Raw genomic sequence first — 23,472 nt, 5'->3', positions numbered from 1 at the left:
AGAAAAGAAAAGAAAAGAAAAGAAAAGAAAAGAAAAGAAAAGAAAAGAAAAGAAAAGAAAAGAAAAGAAAAGAAAAGAAAAGAAAAGAAAAGAAAAGAAAAGAAAAGAAAAGAAAAGAAAAGAAAAGAAAAGAAAAGAAAAGAAAAGAAAAGAAAAGAAAAGAAAAGAAAAGAAGTCTGTTTAGGATAGATGCACCATTTGTTTTGTGACTCTACAAACACAGAAGAAATAATCCATAACTTCAGAACATTTAATATCATAAAAAAGAATAGGTGAAGAAAATAACATGCCATTCTGGGGGAAAATAAGGAGTATCCCAATCTAATAGGCAGACACTTTACAGGAAGTCTGGAAAAACTAAGGGGCTAGAGCAGTATCCACAACATGTACATGAAGTGGATACGAAAAAAAGCATATTGAAGAAAAGCTTATCTGATCAAGGAATGACTTTCCAGCTACTGATGAATATCTCACTACCTAGAGTAATGGTAGTGAGTCTGAAAAGAAATATAAATAAAACATTTAGGAAGAACAGCCGTATATTTATTGGCCTTGCTTTGGCCCAGTAATTTTCAGCTAGTAAGTAAAATTTTCTAAACAAGCCTAGGACTTCAAGTTACCAGTAAAGATAGAGGTTGCAGTTTACTTGTGTTTTAAACCAAACTTATTTTCATAAAAAGTGTATGAAGACATAACAACCATGCAAAGTATACTGGTTTCATATGTTTACTTTTTTCTGGAAAACAAAAACCTTTATTACACATATCATTTCTGGGGAAATTTCAGAAAGGGACATACGATTCATTTGACTTTTTATGAACTATCAGCAGACTGAAACTCAGGACTGGCTCATCACTCTAGCTGCGAGGCATTGTATTATACTGAAAAGGAGATCTTACTCTCCAGTAGTCTTGTTAAGATCAAAGATTCGCCAACAATCTCTTGAAAGAAAGATATACATTATACATACACCAAATGGGTTTATTTCAATTTTAGTGTATAAAGGAGACTAAATAAATATTAAAATAAAGAGTTTGAAACTTGAGAATTTTCAGCTTGACCAATGTATCAAGTTATTTCCTCCAATGAGACTACATTAAGTTCTTCTAGTTTGCCAGGAAAGAAAGTACACTTTTAAAAGCCCAAGATACATTGTGACATTTCTTTCCACTGAAATAAGTAACAATTCATTACGATAAAAGATATTAAACCTATGAGACGGTAATAACTAATTCTTCCTGTGTCTCATCTAAAATCAAAAGTTCCTCCTCAGCATAGGCTAGAAATAAAAAGATAGAGAAATAATATGAATTTTCATGACACATCACTGTTGCTTTTCCAGATGAAATAATGATTATAATTGGATATTTGTATGGCATTGTTTGGCTGTGGCACAAAGAACTTACATATAAACTACATCACTTAGTATCTGTGACTATTTGAAAGATATTGTCATCTGGGTATTTTCAATACATTCCACGCTAACAAAACAGAGAACTCAGACACTCAATGCTGCTGTCAAAACAACTTAATCAACAACGAGTCTACAGTAAAAATGTTCTTACCATATCGAGTATTACTTCTACCAGGTAATATAATGAGAAAAAAACCTTCAAGATTCAATACTTTATGCACGAAAATATGTTAGATGGAGCCATTATACATTATGTGGATCCCTTCTTTCATTTTCTCTGAAAACATACTTTAAGTCTGCAATTCTGATTTTTAACATACCATTAAACAAATTCCTTACCACATTTTGGTTGATCTTGTGCCTGAAACAAGTGATGTAGACAACATACGGCCAGTCATCAGGCTCCATCAGCACTCCTGCAGCATGAGCACAGGTCACATGGAAGGAAGCTGGACAGCGTCCATACGAACACTGAATGCAGGCACCAGAGATTTTCTTAACTCTCTGTCTGCAGAAAATACATTTCTGTAGAAGCAAAATAAAGAGAATATTTACCATACTACCACAATTCCACTGGCATCTGCAAGCATCTCTAGGACTGAAAAATTATTTATGCTTCACTGCTTACATTTCATACTTCATAATGTGCATAGCAAAAGAATATACTTTTATGAACTGCAAGGTAACTTTATAATATGATAATCGATATGTAGCATTTTTGTTTCTTTTTATGTAAACACAATCTGTTTTGATTCTACAGTGAGAAAACTGATAAATAACCTTGCAGAAGTTTAATTTCAAATTCCGTACACCATTCTGAAATTAACTTGCACCTCTTAAGGTAGGTGAACTGAAAAACCTTTATATAATTCTGCACAAAGTAAGAGCAAGATTCAGAAATAAAGAGAGTATTCCCATGGAAAAGCAGGGCTAGACAGGACTTTCAAACGTCATTTAACTTAGCCCCCTACTTTGAAGCTAGAATAAGTACATGTATCGATAGATTCTGGAAGATTGCTAATCCAACATGCTCATGCAATGGTTTCTACCATAGAATCGTAGCATCACAGAATTGCTAAGGTTGGAAAAGACCCTCAGGATCACCCAGTCCAAACATTCGCCTATCACCAATGGTTCTTGCTAAACCATGTCCCTCAACACAACATCCAAATGCTCTTTGAACAACTCCAGGCTCAGTGACTCCACCACCTCTCTGGACAGCCCACTCCAGTGCCTGACCACCCTTTCAGAGAAGTAGTATTTCCTAACGTCCAGCCTGAATCTTCCCTGGCGCAGCTTGAAGCCATTCCCTCTAGTCCTATCACTAGTCACCTGAGAGAAGAGGCTGACCCCCAGCTCACTACAACCTCCCTTCAGCTAGTTATAAAGAGCAATAAGGTCTCCCCTGTGCCTCCTCTTCTCTAGACTGAACAATCCCAGCTCCTTCAGCCGCTCCTCATAAGGCCTGTGCTCCAGACCCCTCACCAGCTTTGTTGCCCTCCTCTGGACGCGCTCCAGGGCCTTGATGTCTTTCTTACAGTGAGGGGCCCAAAACTGGACACAGTACTTGAGGTGCAGCCTCACCAGTGCTGAGTACAGGGGGATAATTACTTCCCTGTTCCTGCTGGCCACACTATTTCTGATACAAGCCAGGATGCCATTGGCCTTCTTGGCCACCTGGGCACACTGCTGGCTCATGTTCAGTCCAGTGTCAATCAACACCCCCAGGTCCATTTCCTCTACACAGTCTTCCAGCCACTCTGCCCCAAGCCTGTAGCATTGCCTGGGGTTATTGTGGCCAAAGTGCAGGACCTGGCATTTGGTCTTATTGAATCCCATCCCACTGGCTTCAGCCCAGCTATCCAGCCTGTCCAGATCCCTCTGCAGGGCCTCGCTACCCTCAGGTAGATCAACACTTCCAGCCAGCTTGGTGTCATCTGCAAACTTACTGAGAGTGCACTCAATGCCCTCATCCAGGTAATCAATAAAGATATTAAACAGGACAGGCCCCAGCACCGACCCTGGGGAACAACACTCGTGACTGGTTGCCAGCTGGATTTAACTGCATTCACCACCACTCTCTGGGTCCAGCCCTCCAGCCTGTTCCTTACCCAGCCAAGAGTGTATCTGTCCAAGCCACGGACTGCCAGCTTCTGCAGGAGAATACTGTGGGAGACAGTGTCAAAGGCTTTGCTGAAGTCTAGGTAGACTACATCAACAGCCTTTCCCTCATCCACCAGATGGGTCACTAGATCATAGAAGGAGATCAGGTTGGTCAAGCAGGACCTGCCCTTCACGAACCCAAGTTGGCTAGGCCTGATCCCCTTGTTGTCCTGCACATGCCACGTGATATCCCTCAAGACAATCTGCTCCATAATCTTCCCCAGCACTGAGGTCAGGCTAACAGGCCTGTAGTTCCCCGGATCCTCCCTGCAGCCCTTCTTGTAGACGGGAGTCACACTGGCAAGCCTCCAGTCTTCTCGGACCTCACCCATCAACAAGGAGCGCTGATAGATGATGGAAAGCGGCTTGGCTATCACCTCCACCAGTTCCCTCAGCACTCTCGGGTGAATCTCATCCAGTCCCATGGACTTGTGGCAGTCCAGTTGGAGTAGCAGGTCTCTGACTGTTTCCTCCTGAATTGTGGAGGGTTTAGTCTGCTCCCCAGCCAAGGTTGCCAGGTCAGAGAGTGGAGAAACCTGAGGATAACTGGTCTGACTTTTAAAGACAGATATAAAGAAGGCACTCAGAATGTCTGCCTTTTCCTTATCCTCAGTGGTCACATTCCCAGACTCATCCAGTAGAGAATGGAGATTCTCCCTGGTCGTCCTCTTACTGTTGATATACTTGTAAAAGAGTTTCTTGTTCCCTTTTACTCCAGCAGCCAGACTGAGTTCAAGCTGGGCTTTTGCCTTTCTGATTTTCTCCCTGCACATCTTAACAACTTCTTTGAATTCTTTCCGGGTTGCCCATCCCTTCTTCCAGAGGAGGTAGATTCTCTTTTTCTCCTGGAGCCTCAAGAATAGTTCCCTATTCATCCACGCCGGTCTTCTTCCGCACCAGCTCATTTTGCGGCTCAGGGGGACAGCCTGCTCCTGTGCCTTTAAGACTTCCTTCTTGAAGAGCAACCAGCCATCTTGTACCCTTTACTCTCTAAGACTCAGCCCCAGAGGACTCTCCCTACTAGTCTCCTGAACAATTCAAAGTCTGCCCACCAGAAGTCCAAGGTAGCAGTTTTGCTGTTCCCCCTCCTGACTCCAGCAAGAATCAAGAACTCTACCATGTTGTGGTCACTCTGCCCAAGACAGCCCCCAACCTCTACATCTCCCACCAGACCTTCTCTGTTTGTGAACAGCAGGTCTAATGGGGCAGTTCCTCTCGTAGGTTCTCTTATCATCTGCATCAAGAAGTTGTCCTCCATACATTCCAGAAACTTCCCAGACTGCTTCTTCTGTCCTAAATTGTATTCCCAGCATATGTCGGGGAACGTGAAGTCCCCCATGAGGACAAGGGCCAGCAATTGTGCAGCTTCCGCCAGCTGCTCATAGAACAATTCATCTGTCTCTTCAACCTGGTTTGGCGGTCTATAACAGACGCCCATCAGGATGTCTGCCTTGTCAGCTCTACCCCTAATCTTAACCCATAAGGATTCAACCTTATTATCCCCAGTCATAAGTTCAGTAATCTCAAAGCACTCTTTAACATAGAGAGCCACGCCACCACACCTCCTTCCTTGCCTGTCCTTCCTGAAGAGTTTGTAGCCATCCATTGCAGCACTCCAGTCATGGCAGTGGTCCCACCATGTTTCTGGAGTGGCAACTAGGTCATAGCTTGCCTGCTGTACAATGGCTTCTAACTCTTCTTGTTTGTTGTCCATGCTGCGTGCACTGGTATAGACATACCTGAGCTGGGCCTCTCGTCTCACCCCTAATCCCATTATCGCTCCCCCAGGCTCATCTCTAGCAGGCCTGGTTTTATCCCCTTCCCCCCTCATGTCTAGTTTAAAGACCTCTCTACCATATCCTCAGATAATGTGTTATAGTTAGAAATGTTTTACTTATCTCATGCCTTCACATAATTCCACAGCTGAAGGCTCTTTCCATGTCCCTTTTCATTTTTTCCAGTCTGGTTTTTACTGGTTGTGTATTTTAATGTGCAGGTAATTATGTAGGCCATAATTCCCCATTTCATTTATAAAAATGTTATGTCAAAAGCCCAACTAGTGCCAAGACATACCACGTTTATTCCTTCTCCCAGAATGGAGGCTATATCAAAACATTGTCATTATTGCTGTGATTCAGATTTCTTACTGGCTCTGCCTCAAGGTTTTTGTCAGTAAGCCACCCATATGAAACAAATGAATGGCTCCATGCAAAATAAAGTAAATTTGGGGAATTAGGCCACCATGCTATTAAAAAAGAAAAGAACAGTGTCTTGCCACCAGAAGATATTAACAAACATGCTAAATCAAATAATTACTTTGGTAATGTCTACAGGTAACTGTGTTATATTGCATACGTGAATTACCTTCTGACAACTCTCATCATGGCTAACAAAACAATGTTAGCAATTGAAGATCATAAAATTAGCCCAGCTGCTCTAGAATACAGTAAAAAAAGATTCTACTTGATAAAGAAATAGTGAATTTAATAATCTGAAAGCATACTGTTAGTATAGGGATTCCTTCCATGTGTTCTGTATTTGTTAAGCACTGATTTTGTCTGCCTACTCCAGCAGCTGGATTAAGAATAATTTTAATTTATTTTCTACTGTATAATTAATAATTTGAAGCATTTCATATTAACCCACACCAAATGCTTCTTTCCAAGTTAATAGATAATTTTGTTTTATTGGTTATCAATTTCTATATTCTTAAGAAATCTGCAGAATTTTTATTGTATGCATTAGCAATTCTTTATTTCCATGGCTTCTGGCACTCAGTTGGTGATTGATATTATGATTTCCGTAAGCTCTAGACCTGTCAAGTTCATCAGTCATGCAACGTTCTAGTTCATTCATTGCTCTGAACAGAAAAATACTTTCAAATTCTGCCTTTAGAGCCAACCCCTGAAAGCCAAGAGCCTGAATAGCTTTGCACAAGCAGAAATAAGAGCAGCGTTTGACATGTAGTTAAAAGTTTTGCCCATTGTTCAATGAACAGTACTGATTAGAATGCTGTAACAGTATTAGGTCTGAAAGACTAGTAAGATGACTTCACCATCCACATAAATGTTCCAGGGACTAACTGATTACGCTGATAACACACTGAGTGTTTGTATTCATCTGTGTAAAGACATTTTCAGATACATAAAGCAACTGTTTCCTGAAGGAGCTTAAGGAAGTTTTTGTAGGTACATATTCAGAACTCAGTAGAATGGGAATTCCAGAATGAAAACAGAACTGAAATCTATCATACTTTAATGTCCAGACACTGAAAAACGCATATTTTACTTTTTTACAGAAATTCACAAGTCAGCTTAACCAAAATATGAATGAAAGGGTGAAGTAAGAAATGCATTGGAAAAACTATTTTTTTCTTAATTTTATCTACAGAAATGGCTACATGTTTTGACTGAAAAAAAAAAAATGCAGATCAAACAAAATACAGAGAATGAGGAAATGATAATAAACCAGCACTGAGTAGGTAAATGAGCAGTAACTTAGGGAAGTATTTCACTGCAGGAAGTGACAGATGCCTTAAATTGATGGCTGCACTTGTTTAAGGGACCAAATACACAAATGTTATGCAACTGAAAGTTTATTCTGCATATAAGAAAAATTCTGAATAAAGAACAATCAAGTTTGATAAATTGTGAAACACTTCTCATTACTTTTAAGATGCTCTGTCCATCATACAGCAGTAAAAGTAATGATGTGGATCTACAATAGCTTTACAATGTGTCTCCAGCCTACACATGAATTTATATGTACAAATAAAAGGCACGTATACCAGCAGTTTCACAACTCACATAACTGTATTAGGCAATGTTTCCCCACTCAAAGATATGAAAAAATCTTCTTCATCTTTCAGAATAAAACAGTTGATCTACAATATTCAATTAATTAAAAAAAAAAAAAAAAACAAAAAAAACAAAAAAACCTAAACTATAAAAATCTGCTTTGCATAGACTTTTGGAAACTTAGCTGAGCTACGTTCCGAACTCTATACATTAGCTGCTATGTCTGACCATACTGGTAAGTCATTCCCTCTGTTGCTTCTAAATGAGAACGTATTTCTTACTCTCTCATTTGGGGCTGGACAGTATATGAATTCAAACAGACTTTTTCATCTTTTGTTCCCATGCTGACACATTTTTATATTTAGTATAGTCTTTCATGACCAAAGAAAGTGATACAAATGCTTTGTTCTGCTTTGTTTAAAAAATATAATCAAGAAAAAAGAAGAGATATGATGTGACAACTGGAAAAGACATTAAAATTCTGAGAGGAGAAGGAATCAACAGTTGTAAAGATGGAGGTTTCACCCTCATTCTCTGCCCTTGTCTGAAGTCTGATGTTTCTAAGTTTCAAAGTATTACTTAGAATGAAAGTGAACTTTAATCAATCTTGCAGAGGATAGAAACTTAATACCCTTCTGCCCGAGTTAACCTCGTATTTAGATACGTAAGCTTTCTACTTGTGAAATTAAAAAGTTTGACACATACACATTTGCTAAAATAAACCTATGTCCAACATATCCATCTGATAGTTCTCCACTAGCCTACAGAGAGTCCCTACCAGATCAAGTAAATTCAACAGTCTAGATAGCTAACAAGAACGTCATTTTGAGTTAATGTTTCCTAGATATTACGGCAGAGACAGTGGGGGAGGTGGCTCAGGATCAATCTTAATCAGAGATCCAGATGCAAAATGAATTGGAGAATAAATAAAATTGTTTATATAACTGGAGATTAAGAATATAGGACAGAACAATGCACTGCAATTTTCTAGATGGTGAAATGACCTCTTTTTGCTCCCAAAGTGAAAAATATTCACTTATAAATGGATTTCATAATCATGGAACAGCTCTTTAATATTAACAGGTTGCAAATATATAAACAGAATGGATTTTAAAGAACTCATTCTGAGAAAACTGGATGACAGTATTTTGCTGAAGACAGACTGCTGATAGCTTGCATAATGATTTTTATGCATTCTTACGTAAACAATCTGATATTACTACTCTCGAATATAGTAATATTTACCAAATATATATATATATATATATATATATATCCAGTCCCTAACAGGATCATGAATTAAGCACAGTAACACTGCTTTCTGAAGCAAGGATTTATGAAAGGAAGTACAATTTGATGGTTGTGGCAAAGGGGAGGGACTGGATTTTAGGAAACAATCTGGAGTACTGATTTCTACCCAAAGTATTTCTATACCTTTGCAAGAAGAATGATTTATGTAAGGAAGCTCTATGATTCTATGATCAGTGAGCAAGTTTCCTCCCCAAACATCTTTCAGAATACAAAGTCAGCACTTAATTTTGGCTGAGAGCATAGTGTGGTTCTGTGGAATCAACCCACTGCTTTTTTCTTTTTATCTTTTCTTCTATTCCTGATTAATTTAAACCACGCTGAATACTAAAGCTATGAAACTGACAGAGTTTAGAATCAGAATGTGTAAAGAAAAAGAGTTTTTCAGATCATTCATCATCTACTCCACTTCTTTGTTCAACACTTTCACAGACAGCAATGTAACACCAAGAAAGTTGGTAGATAAAGAGACAACAGACTATTTGTCATCCTTCTGGTATTTCAAACATAAAAGCCAGCATCTTGATTGAAGCAAATGGTTTGTAATTTCCTACTGCTTAGCATGGCTGAAGTGTGGGATATTCCAAAATAATGATCAATAATATCTAAATATAGGTGAAATTGTTTTAATTATATTTTCCAGGAGACAAGTAAACATGACATCATGTAGCATCAATAAGAAACAATTATTTTCTAATACCTTTGAAATAATGTAGTTTTAGGTCCACTCTGAATGAGTGAACTTGCTAGTCATGAATTTGAAATTATTTTATTTAATTTTGATTGAAGCAGGCAAAGATAATGAAATTGCAGCAAATATACATACTGCTTTAATACAAAGTTTTAAGAGCTGGTAAGGGATTTAATCGTAGAATCGCAGAATCATAGAATGGTTTGGGTTGGAAGGGACCTCAAGGATCATCAAGCTCCAAACCCCTGGCCACAGGCAGGGCTGCCGTCCTCCAGATCTGGTACTAGACAAGGTTGCCCAGGACTCCATCCATCCTGGCCTTGAACACCTCCAGGGACGGAGTATCCATAGCCTCTCTGTTCCAGCACCTCACTACTCTCTGTGAAGAACTTCTCCCTAATATCTAATGTAAACATTCCCTCCTTGAGCTTGATTTACTGAAAGTATGAATAGATACATATACATGTATTGTTTCAATGAAACTGCTGAAATTCCAATAGATTGCACTTCAAAGGAAATAAAAGACAAACATTTATCATAGAATTTTTAAAACATTAAACAAACCAACAAAAACTTAGATCTTCTGAAACACAAATTGTGTGACTGCAATAGAAAAGTCCCCACACCATAGTTTAAAAGACAATCAAAGAAAACAGAATGCTTGATCAATAGGTTCTTATTTTACAAAGTACCTGATAAGGTCTATGTAGCCTTCTTAACTAGTAAAACATAAACTTTTGAGGCAAAAAGAAACAAAAGACCTTATTAGAGCTCAAACTGCTGCCCACATAGCATTACTCACCACAACACCCATGAGTATACTATATTTAATATTTATGGAAGTAATTTCTTTGTATTTATTTCCAGGATGCTATTTCAGCATTAAGATCTCTGCAAAAAGGCAGCTCCTCCTCAGGTTGAACAGACTTCTTCAGCCTCTCCTTCTATGTCCTGTGCTCCAGCCGAAGCCACCTCAGTGAACTTCCACTGGGCTTACTTCAGAAAGGTATTACCTTTCTTGTAATGTGGAGCCATCGAACAGAAGGAAAGAGTGGACCAACTGCTGGGGCCTGCTGGCTGAGGATGGCATTTAGCCATCTCTGCTGCAAAGGTATCTATTTTCAACATCTCATCCACCATGATCCACAAGACTTTTTCTGCAGAGATGATTCCAGCTTTCCTCATGTAGGATCATTACCATCAAGATAAATTCTAGTGACAGACTTTGTATTAGTCAGGCTTGGAAACAGACAGAGCATGACTACCCAAAGTAAAGAGTTATAGAAGACATGTAGAAATTGCTAACTCAGAAAATTCTTGAATAGACAATGAGTAAATTATTTTAAGAAATTGCATGGCCATTTCAGGCTCCACCTCTTCATGAATTGTCATTTAATGCAAAGCACTGAGCTAAAAAGTGGTATCATTATTTACAGACAGTGCACAAGAGATCACTCTCTCTGCATGGTTTATTTTATAGTGCTTCATGTGAATACATACGAACACACATAGAGAATTTTACATTCTAATAAGAGAGCAGTTAAAACTAGAACACTGTGATGTGGCACTGAAAGGATTATATACTTAGCAATATCCTGCAAGCGATTTACTGAAATGAAAATATGCAAAGAAAGTCATTATCAAAATAAAGGTACTACCACCTCTTATATAATGGATTGCCCATTTTCTCCATATTTTAGGATAACTCGTCTATATGCTGATGTCAATAAACTAAAAAGATACACTCTTTGTTTAGTATAAAACAAAATAAACTAAAAAAGCAATTCTGTAGAATTGAAGACATGCATGTTCAAATGTTCAGAAATGAGAATCTTGTCAAGCTCAAACAGAAACCTCTAATGACAATACAAGTACACATATCAAAGTTTCATCTACCTACTAGCATGACAGTAACATGCTGTCTTGTGTCTTAAAAGATTAGAAAATGGGAATGGACTTCAGTACATGTCCTCTGGGCAAGAAGGGTTCATGGCCAATTACATAGGTGAATGCACTTTGCCTCTGGGAAGGAAAATATTATGCTTGTGAAGCACGCTGAGTGAGGACACAGCTGCTTGTCAAGTTATTCTCCGTTGCAGAGAAGTTATTGTGGACAGAATGTACTATTAGAAAAAAGGGATAAGTACAGCAGTTTAGTGAGGTTATGCCACTGGGTAGGAACCACCTGGCACCCCTACAGTAACTTGAGCAAGTGAGCCATGATATTTCCATACAAAACACAAACATACCAAAAAAAAAAAAAAAAAGAAAAGAAAAAGGACTACTCCAGGGTGGAGTACCTGTGGGTTCTGAGTTGTTTGCTTTCCAATTTTGGGAAGAGTTCAAGGCACACAGCATTTAAACATGAACATCAGCATCACGGTCTCAGAGTAAGGTGTATTTTTTTTCAGTTCCGAAAATCTTGGGTGACAGCTTAACTTATAAAGAAACGATTATTCATTAAGCCTTCAGCCAAAAGCCAGGCTATTTTTCAGCAAAACTGAGGTTAACATTATACCTCACTGGTAAATAGTGTCATCTGTGAACAGCCAAAAGTGAGAAGGCAGTACAGAAAAGGTATAACATTCTTTTAAAGACAAACTAAAATGTATTAAGTATACGAAATTTAAAAAATTCCACAATCTAAAATGAATCAGCGTGTAGTATCACAGAAACATACTTTTTTTTTACATTTCCCTCATTTCTAGCTCATGCATTAACATCACTTATCAAATATTTAGACTACGTTGACCCTACTGTGAACAGGGTGAGCAACACCTTGTGTTTTTCAGTCATTACAAAAATCTGCCAAACAATAACTCTCCCTTAAAACTAAACATATTAACTATTCATATAATTGATGGTTGAAACAGTCTCACCAAAAATGCAGAAGCAAAAACTGAAATTGTATTCTAAACATGTTATTTTTTCCTCATCTTTTGTTTCCTCCCATTGCTTTTTCACAGCAGATATAAAACAAAAGAACAATATGATGAATTTAACTTGGTCAGGTAGACAAATGACCCCCTGCATCAAAAAATCTCATCAAGTATCATCTTTCTTGCATAACCTCAAAAGTATGTGGATGTCAGCACAGTCCAAGAGTTCCAAGTTTGCCATGGAAACAACATTCTTATTTCAAAATAATACAACTGCTCGATGTGGACTATTGGCATGAAAGCTTCCAATCCATGCTCATTGACAGCTTGTGGAGTGGACAGATGAGGCATGGAAAATATTTTAAATTAGTTCATTTATCTTGCTGAGACATGGGAAGAGACTGAGAATTTTTCATGTTTATAGGAAAAAAGGAGCAAAGAAAGAGAGAAAGTAAAGGAGGAAAAGGAGAAAGTAGAAGGCACACAAAAAAAGTGGGGTGTAAAGGAATGAAAAGGAAAAAAATGGAAACAGAATGAAAACCGGGGAAAAGGGATAAAGAGGAAAGAAGAAAATAGAGGAAAAGTGAAGTGGGGAAAGGTGAAATACATGGCTGTTTTTTTACATAAACTGTTAAGCTAAATTAACCTAAATTTCACACATAATGTGTTCTGTGTTCATTAGAAAACATCCTTTTTTCATGGAAGCTCCTAAGAAAGAAAAAAGTTAATGTTAGCTAAACTAACATTTTTAAAAAAATATTTTTGCTTTTAGCTTCACAGTTTTCCAAAAGTAAGCCTTCATTATTATTATTATCATTACTATTATTATTACTGCATTAAATGCATACAAATTTAAACTCTTTTGTCCTAAGAACTCTGATTACAGGTATTTTTCATATGCGAAGCATAATTAGCATCCAAGATGAACAAAAAAATAGATCAAATACCTAGTTACTGTAGGGTTTCTTCCTTGCTATAGATGTTACTGCAGCCCAAGAGAAAGCAAGGGAGATTGCTGAAGGACAGATTAATGTCCTGCAAGTCAGAACATAAATTTTGTTCCTGTATTTCTCTGTGGTTCTAATAATATGATTTTGACAAACTTATGTAGTGATAGGTATCCTTCACTTTCACAATAATCTGCTGTGAGCTTAGATCACTCTATATCTCTGTCTAAAAATTGTTCAGTACTGAAAAAAACATCACATGTGGATCTAACATGTCTTACATGTAATGTCAAATTCGCAGAAGTTCACACTGGAAGCTTTACCCAAACTATGGCATGTATGGAAATTTACACAAGAACATAGGTTGGAATGGAAAGCTTTTACATTAGAATCATGAGCTAGCATTACAATGGTCTGTGATTACTACAGTATCAGCTTAATTTGAAGTAAGTGGAAGCTTAGAATCTTGTCTACTTACTGCAATATAAAATATACTCTAAAAGCACATAGAAAACTGAAAAAATGCAGTTCAAACATAACCTGAATAATCACAGAATCACAGAATCACCAAGATCGGAAAAGACCTCTATGATCATCGAGTCCAATCATTCATCTACCACCAATATTTCCCCATTAAACCATGTCCCACAGTACAACATCTAAATGTTCCTTCAACATCTCCAGTGACAGTGACTCAACCACCTCCCTGGGCAGCCCATTCCAGTGCCTGACCACTCTGTCAAAAAAGTTTTTCCTAATATCAAACCTGATTATAATACAGATTATTATCCTAATAATATCTTAGTTACTTGCAACAGAATGATACACCACAGATGACACAACACTCAACCTTCACCAAAAAGGCCAAGAAGCAAACTACCTCTCATACAATATATACAAGAGCTGAATCAAATGTAATGCTTCCTATTTTGTTATGTTGGTCCATGCAGAGGCGAATGTTGGTGGTTTGGCAGTAGAGGATGAACCTTTTTGCCAGTATTCCATTTTGTCATCGTGAGACAGATGGCAGCAAAGGGGCAACCAGAAAAAATGCTATCTGCCATGGATGTGTGTATGAAACAAAGGTGTGTCACTGAATTCCTCCATGCAGAAAAAATGACATCCACTGACATTCATCACTGCTTACTGAGCGTTTCTGGAGACCAAACAATGGATATGAGCACAGTGAGGGAATGGTGGTGCATTTCAGCACTGGGAACATCAACAGTGGGTCACCTCTGGTGTAGGTTTTTAGGAGCAAAAGCATGCAGGCTCTTGTTTATCATTGGTGAAAATGCACATCTAATGGTGGTGATTGTGTTAAAAAATAGTGTTTTGTAGCTGAGAATTTGTTCTATCATACAAAGAGCTGGCTCTTTGTTGTCATTTTCATGGAGATAAATAGGAGATCTTACTTTCAGAACAAGCTACATATGTTTTGTACAGCTATTTTCAGTATTTAACTAGAGTCTGATGAATAATAAAATGTATATGTTTACTTTTTATATTTTCAATTTATTGTTTGTTTTCCTCTTCACCCAGATATTCAGGCACAACGATTAGGACTACAGAGGGGTTGGATTTTCCTCACGTGTTTATCTTTGACATTTCCCACACTGGAAACCATTCCACATCCCTGATGGACATGTAATTGATTTGTTTAGTGTTACTATTTAGCAAGGACTGTTACAAAGGGTCAAGATGTACTCTCTCCCACTGCAGCACTTAAGACCAGTGAAAATATATTACCTAAGGATATAGCAAAAAAGTACATTTCTCCTGGCCAGAGTGTAGACTTCTATTCAGTCTAAGGGAGTTCATTTCAGATCATCTTCAGTATAGAGTGTTTACTATCTGGTTGTATACTTTATTGTTTTTTTCCCAGAAAGTAACATTTCTTACCACGAAAGTAATTCATTAAATTGCAAAGCCTCGGTTATGAGCCTCATTCCTGTACGGTGGTTATGCAGGATTCTTTTCTTCTTCTTCTATCTCTTCTATCACACATGGTGATAGAAGAGGTTTCATGCCATAGCAGAAACATAAGTACAAAGTTCTAACATTTAACAAGTTACAAGGAAAACTGGCTGGACAGCCAGGCCCAGAGAGTGGTAGCGAATGGAGTTAAATACAGCTAGCAAATGGTCACTGGTGGTGTGACTCAAGCGTTAGCACTGAAGCTGGCCCTTTTTAATACCTTTGCTAATGATCTGTATGAGGGGATTGAGCGCACCTGTAGATGACACCAAGTGTTGATCTGCCTGGGGACAGGAAGGCCCTATAGAGGTATGTGGATAGGCTGGATTGATGGGCTGAGGCCAACTGATCAACGAGACCATGTGCTGCACTTTGGCCACAACAATGCCACGCAGTGCCACAGGCTTGAGGAATGGTGGCTGGAAAGCCGTGTGGAGAAAAACACCATTAGCTGACAATCAGATGAACATGAGCCATCAAGCGTGCTCAGGTGGTCAAGAAAGTTAACAGAATCCTGGCTTGTATCAGAAACAGTGTAGCCAGAAGGACAAGGGAGATGACTGTCCCCCTATTCTCAGCTCTGGTGAGCCCTCACATTGAGTGCTGTGTACACTTAATCGCCCCTCAGTACAAGAAGACATCAAGGCCCTGGCACATGTTCAGAGAAGGACAACACAGCTGGTGAAGGGTCTGGAGCACAAGTCTTATGAAAAGCAGCTGAGGGAACTAGGATTCTTTAGTCTGGAAAAGAGAAGGCTCAGGGGAGACCTTATCACTCTCCACAACTGCCTGAAAGGATATTGTAGCAATGTAAGGGGTTAGTGGCCTTACGTTGTGCCAGGAGTGGTTCAAGTTAGATATTAGGCAAAAATTCCTTCTCTGAAAGTGGAAATGCATTGGAACAATCTGCCCAGGGAAGTGGTAAAGTCACTGTCCCTGGAGGTGTTCAATAAACGTGTAGATATGGCACTTAGGGACACGGTTTAGTGAGCAAGGTGGTGACAGGTCTTTGATTGGACTCGATAATCTTAGTGGTCTTTTCCAACCTTAAAGATTTAATGTTTCTATGATAAGAACACTAGCACAGAGTTTGACTTTTTATACCAATTTTCAAAACTTGACTTCTGGAAGACATTCTTTCTCCTCACACAGTGCATTCAGCTCTTGTATTAATGGACCATTAAAAGATGCTTCATTGTGCCTTTATAGCATAATATATTATAGAAGTCTGGTCAAGGAAGGAATTACATCTCTCAACCTGAAGACATGTCATACAAAAGGCCATAGCTAACAATTTCAGAAAGAAATAAAACAAAAATTTGCTAATATAGCCCTGCCAACTATTCAGTGAATTTCTGAACATTTGTCTTTCATCAAAAAGGTATTTTAAAACTTGTCCACAATTAAATCATTTATTAAAAAACAATCTAATTTGAACTTTGAACATTGACTTGAACATGTCATTCATATGCCTAAGCATATGATAAATTACTAAAATGGAATAAGTATAATATTTTAAAGCAAAAACTAGTATTTTCTCTAGCTCCTGAATATCAATTTTAATGAACCAGCAGTTCCATGCCTGATTTCTAAAAAATTCTGAATACTAATGCAGGTAGTGAGGCAGGAAACAAAAGATTCCTTTACCCAATACATTCTCCTCTTACTGTACACAGTAAAGGGCCTCAGTACAAAGAAAGCATTACACAGAGCATTTGAATATCTGAAGTATCACAGTACAGTATAGCTAATAAAGTGATATGGAGGCACTTGCATAACTATTTAGAATAGTAAACCTCTGTGATTTCTGCTTGACAGGGGCACAAATGGTACAAATATTCCCACATGATATGCATGGTTCAGCATTACTGGGACAAAATCCTATTCCCTTCTGAGAGCTCTCCATAGACTGAGATCACAAATAATGATATGTATCTGTATTCCGGAGCAAAGAAAAAAAAAAAAGAAACAAAACAAACAAACAAACAAAAAACAGCACTGGAAGCAATCATAGTAAGGGAGCTCCTCTTGACTCTGCAAATCCTGTAGATCAGTCAAGTCTGTAGATTACATAACTGTCATTTCCTCATTTCACACTAGTGAAGCAGTAATAAATATCCAGAAGCATGGCTCACCTTTCATCTTTAACCTCACTCTTCAGCAGTGAGGAGGCCACATCAGGGAATGACACATGAAAGTCATTCCTGTTCAATGACTAACTTTTTATAGAACTATTTGCAACAGAAGAAGATGAGCACAGAATCTTTTTTATATTTAGAATTCAAAGTGTATTTTCTCCTGCTTTCACTGTTACTTTCAAATACTCATTTTTGTTTCATTCGTTTTACTTTATTGTTTTACTTATTTATTTATTTATTTATTTATTTATTTATTGGGCGTGTGTGCGTGTGTGATTGTGATTGTGATTAACAAGCAGTCTGTAGGCCTTTAGGAAGGTTGTGCAGAGAAACCGTTATTGAAAGACCACATTAAGCTTCCAGATACATTTGTCATTAAATACAAGAAAGGCTAAGGCCAAAAACAATTCAGAAGGAAAAGGAAAACTCTGCTTTCCCAGAATGTGAAGTTTTTACAAATCATATGCATTTACATTCATTCTTTAAAATACAACTAGTAATCCTATTTTCCTTCTACGCAATTTTGCCCTGGAGGTACTGGATCTAAAGTACTGTGTGATCTAGAGCTGAAAATGAATGACAACCAAGTAGTGACAGTTTTAGCTATCAGCAATCAGGCATATTTGGTTTGAACAGAATTACTTTACTGAAATTTTTTGTGGAGTGATAAAGGGTGCATTATGGGATCATGCTAATGCCCTGCACAAAAACAGCTGAGATTTCTGGGACAGCTAATACAGTATGGAAATATCTTCAGCTATTGCTGCCACTGCATTTCTACTGCCAGAAGTCATGACTGTCCGAACTACTCCATAAGAATTTTTTGAGACTGGGCTGCATCAGTTTGATTAACTCTTGAACTGAAAATGGACAAAAGAAATGGGTGCTTTCTCACGTGCTCACATCATAATGTCTCATCTACAACAGCAGTGTTCAATTACACACAGTTTCTGCACAGAAAGATGGATTTCTTTTGTATTTGCATTGTTTTTCTTTATTTTTAGGCCACCTTTGCTGTACAGATTGTTTACTGTCACTGTTGTTTTTTAATTCAAAGCTATCCTACACGTTTTAGCTTAACTCAATATCTTTTATAAGTAACAATGATTTACAATCAAATACTTCACAGAATAGACTGATGGAGTTAACAAAGTGGTTTGCAAATGAATTCCAGAGACTCATTAACATGTTTCATTTTATTTAACATATTTCTGAAAGGACACATCTAAGGTCACAATGCTTGATGTGAGCATTTCCAGAGATGTTCCCCGGTTAATTTTTATCTCTAATGTACTGTTTTCATTAGCTGAGGTCATCTAAACCTGAATCTTTTTCATTCTGTCTATGAACTCAGGTCTAATATCTTTTAACCTTAACAGGATCTTTGCTATCATTGAAGATTCCTCTTTATACCATTATTTTTCCATCAACTATCAACAGCAATATGAGGAAAACTGGTAATCCTTTTCTTCCAACTTAATGACCTCCATAATTTGTCAGACACAAAATCTTCTCAAAAATGGGTTACAGAAAAAGAGAAGAACTAAGTAAAGTCTAGGAACATTTTAATTAAAAATACATATTATTTTGCAATGTCACATGATCATAGTTTGAAATAAGCAACACAGTCCTATCATTAATTAGTGCAAAATATGCCTGTGTGCAGAAACCTTTTATCTACCGTTTATGTAAAAGTTTGAGCAACTTTTTTGTCCTTAGATGCATTTTTCTAACTGAATTTCTAATATTCTCTTCAAATATACTTACTAAAACCCCTAAGAGATGCTACAAGGCATAATATGATGCATAAAAGCTTAATTTATTGAAGCTGTTTGCTCAGGGACTAAAGCCAAGGCTACAAAAGTAGTTGTAAATATCCAATCAAATATTATCATTTAAACTTGTAAATCCTATGGTAACCATAGGCAAACAAGAAATTCTTCTACAAAGAAGGTATACTAAACAGCCATTATTTAAAAAAGAAGTGGTGGTATGAAAGGAATGTTTTTTTGTTTGTTTGTTTGTTTGTTTTGTACTTGTTCAGTATAATTTAAGTCCTTCCTCAGTGTTAGGGTAATTTCTATGCATTTCTACACAACTCAGTTCCTAAGTCTAATAGTCCTCCCATGCTGAGTGGATTTTGCATTATTAATGACCAATGGACAGTGAATAGAGCTGCAAAAGGTGTAATTAAGAGATTACTGTGGCTCCTATTAGTGAAAAAAAAAAACACAGAATGTATTTCAGCACTCTCACTAATGCCATTTAAACTTAAATAGCTTAGAAATTTTGGGTTTAGAATAAGCACAGTTCATTGCACACTGGCTGGGCATTATTTTTGTTCGTGGCAGTATTCTGGAGACAAATAATGCTTTTCTATGAGTAGGTATAATTTCTCCACATATATTTTCACTGATTTCTCAACTCAGGAATTGTGGGGAAAAAAAAAAACAACCTAACAAGTAGCAAATAAATCCAGTACAACAGTTCCACTAGTTGTATATATAGATATATATATGTATGGTTGCATACAAGGCTTCCTCACTGGGAAAAATCAACTGCCAAAAAAAAACCACCACCACCAACAAAAAAATCTCAAACCAACCATCAAATAATAAACAATACGTATTTTAAATAAATTTTGGGATGATTATCCTCTCATTTTTCAAAGCTGCATGAGGAAGAAAGTTCACTGAATTACACACCAGTAAGTTTCCACTGAATATACAGAAATACTTCATATTTATTTTGGCATTCACACATGTTTACTGCAGTGGAATCAGAGTAGCTCATTCACATTCTACCATTGTAGTAGCATATGTAATAGTTCCACAATTTCTGCAAGTCCAAGGCAAGACCCCAACTGCCCATCTTGAACAATGTGTCTGCTAAAATGTTTAAAACTGTTTCATGCCACAGTGAATTTTTATCAAGACTTTTTTTGTGTCTGAAAACCAAATGGTCTGACCAGAATATTGAAGGATGCTACTTTTGCTATAGCCAGACTATTTCAAGTAACTGTATGTAGATTTCATAGTCACTTCTTTTCAAAATATGTAACTATGTTCAAACTTTGAATAATGAAATGTCCCTAAAAAAATATCAGATTCAGATACTGACTGAAAATGAAACAAAGGATAAAAAACTCCTTCCATACGGTAAACCAGTCAGTTTTTTACATACATAAATTCAGTGTATTTTCTATTCAAGAGCACCTGATTCATTTTACTGATTGATAGACAGTTTACTCAAAAAAAATGCAGTATCATTAAACTGATATAACTATATTTTTAAAGGATGATCTGTTTCTGAAAAACATACATGTCAACTCACTCTAAACATTGCTTTCCCAATGATTTAACACATGGGCATTGACAGAGGATGTCGTAAGTGCCCTTATTAGTTCATGCTTATGTATGTTCTTTCCAATACAAGCAAACGAAGCAAGGAAGCATTACACATCCAGTCTGGCTCCAGACAAGCAGCTGCAGAGATACTTGGACATGGGAGTTTAGAAGAATGTATTTTCAGGTGTATATAAAATCTGTACCAATTTAAGGCTCATTTGATTTTTGGAAGCTTTAGCACATTTTTTTTCTCAGTAATCATATTGACTTTTATAAGAAAAAGAATCAGCTTTTGATCTTGTCAAAGATTTAAAAATCAGATGTTCAGATATCCAAGTAACAAACTTCTGACACTAACAGATGAGTGAATAGGTAAGGTCTGCCTTCTTTTATCTTGGCACAACCTATTTTTTGATAAGCCTTTCTGTAGCCTGCACTAGTGGAATAAAGTTTTAGAAAATAGTAACTTCTGATTCAAGGCAGCCATGCACCTTTTTACATATTCAAGAAAAGACAAAAAAGCAAAATACAGAAGTTACAAGAAGAAAGGAAGTTTGTGTTAGGTCGTACTGAGCCTATGCAAGCACATCATAGTTACTGTGAGTTGGGTTGTAGATATTTGGGACATACCTAGGAGGGACACTTCATGTACTACCATTGTTTTAGAATAACTGCTCTTTCTATATTGTATTTAAGAGTATATCAAGACTGTTAGTTGTTGAATACAAGATTCTGTTGTTCTTTAACCCAGAAATTATGATAATTCACCTCCATTGTCCACTTAAAAGGATATTCAACAAAAGAATGCAGCATGCATTTGTGAAAAACACAACATGCTCATTTTTCCAGCTAAAGTAATTAACCACTAAAGCAATTGTGAGCGGTTATCTAGAAACCTTCAACAATGCTTCTTCAAAGATAAAAAAGCTTAGCATTCAATGGTAAACAAAGAGTCCACCCACATACCTAACAGATACACATTCATATAGGTATAATGAATTGTGTCAATAGAAGGGTGAGTGTTTGGAAGAGAAAGGCATTCTCTTTTCTTCTTTATTCCCAAGACTGCTCAGGTGAACTATCCATTAGGAAAAAACATCTAATTACTCCCACCTGTTGAGTTGGCATAGCATTTAGGTTGGTCAGGCAAAAACAGGAAAAAAAAAAGAGACACAAGACGAGAATCTAGCTGCTACAATAGAGGGAGATTCAACTGTTTTTCTTATAGACAAGCTAGCTCTGTTTTATGATGCTTTCTGCAGGTTCAAAGTAATTCCCCAGCTTTTTAACAAAGTTAGGGTTCAATCCTCTGATTCTGTTGTTGCTGTTTTTACTAAAGTTATGTTATTACCTTTATTCTTGGTGTAATACCCACCCCAGGGAAGGGAGATTTGCTTTCAATAATCTATCTCAATACTGCTGTGGAAAAGTCCACATAAAACTCAAGGCAGAAGTATCTGAGAACGGGGCAGCTGGACCCTACTAGATGCCAACATCTAAGCCTTAGTATATAGACTAGTATAGTGGGTTTATTGGCCTGAAACCAAATGAATTTAACATGCATTCCCTTGTCAGTAATAGGTGCTGCTGTTTCTGATTCTGTTTCAAAATTAGATCTAGGACATTCTTATTGCAGTCATCCCTGGTAGAATATAGGTCTTATTTCCCACCTTAGAACAAGCTATTCCAGTAGAATTCTCTTCCCGCTTCCATGCTGACTCCTCCCTCTTTCTTACCCCCAAAAGAAGAAAGAGAATATTTACTTATTGCAAGCTATAATTTGCAAGGAGTATCAACTATTACACAATATTAGATGTGATACTGACATAACAGATCTTGAATCAAATGCAACTCATTTCCCTGTTTGAACGTGCTTCAGTTCAAGAAGCAGTGTCATTCAAAACTCGTTCTTCAATAGCTTACATCTACATTCTTGACTTGAAATGTGAATCTGAAGAAAGCAGAGTTATATCATCAACTTGGGTTTATTTTTCATGTTTGGATGGCCAGATACGAGCAAAGCCATTCCTAAGAATCTGTACAATAGGTTAAACCAGAGAATTATTCTGCCTTAGCATTATCAGATGTATGAAAAATATACAGACATCCAGTTCTCAGAGAAATCCAGAGATATTACCTCACAGTCCTTTCCAAACAATATTTTAATTACAGTCTAAAATCATGTTAATATTCTTATAGGACATGAAACCCATGTGGCTTAAAAGATGCTAGAAAATTTGTTAAATGGGGAAGTTTTTATTATTAATAATTCTGACTTCATGCTTAAGTACCTAATTAATGCACTGTAATAGAGCTAAAAAGAGGGCTTTATTTTCAAAAATATAGTGATGCTGAATAAAAGCAAAAAATTATCAGTACTTCCAAGCTCTTTCAAAAGACTGCTGTTTTTGACAGTTGGAAAAATCAATCCAGCTTTTTGTTTTCTTACAGCAACTATGAAATTCAAGAGCTCCTTAACATAAAGGATGCATTTTACTATTTACAGATTTGGAAGCATTTTGCCATTTACAGATTTGGAAAAGAGCTCAACAGCAACAGTTAGGAACAAGAGGGTAAGAAAGATTCACTGAGTGTGTGAATACAATATAAACCATATATGCAGAGGTTCATGATCCCTGAGGAACTGAATACTAGTTTCAAAAACAAGGATTCCTACAAAGTTTAGGTTAGTGCATCTGTGCTATCTGTATGAAGGAAATAAAAACAAGAGTTTGAAACAGAAGAAAAGATACAAGACTGAGCAAGTAGCATAAATAAAATATAGGGTAAACAGAAGTCATCAACCAACAA

At 37.1% G+C, this 23,472-nt stretch overlaps 1 protein-coding gene across 11 annotated transcripts in view; it reads right to left on the bottom strand.

The window, feature by feature from the left end:
• KDM4C (lysine demethylase 4C) overlaps positions 1 to 23,472 on the bottom strand; it is a 309,184-nt gene that overhangs the window by 33,783 nt on the left and 251,929 nt on the right. For all 11 annotated transcript variants that reach the window (XM_046905735.1, XM_040655989.2, XM_015280207.4 and 8 more), the window contains one exon: positions 1,754 to 1,939. In XM_046905735.1, coding sequence (XP_046761691.1) covers positions 1,754 to 1,939 — 186 coding nt within the window. The remainder of the gene's footprint in view (positions 1 to 1,753; positions 1,940 to 23,472) is intronic.

This window comes from Gallus gallus, chromosome Z (assembly GCF_016699485.2).
Source record: "Gallus gallus isolate bGalGal1 chromosome Z, bGalGal1.mat.broiler.GRCg7b, whole genome shotgun sequence".
Classification (NCBI taxonomy): domain Eukaryota; kingdom Metazoa; phylum Chordata; class Aves; order Galliformes; family Phasianidae; genus Gallus; species Gallus gallus.
Note: the sequence above shows the minus strand (reverse complement) of the source record. Positions and strands in the feature narration are given on the sequence as shown.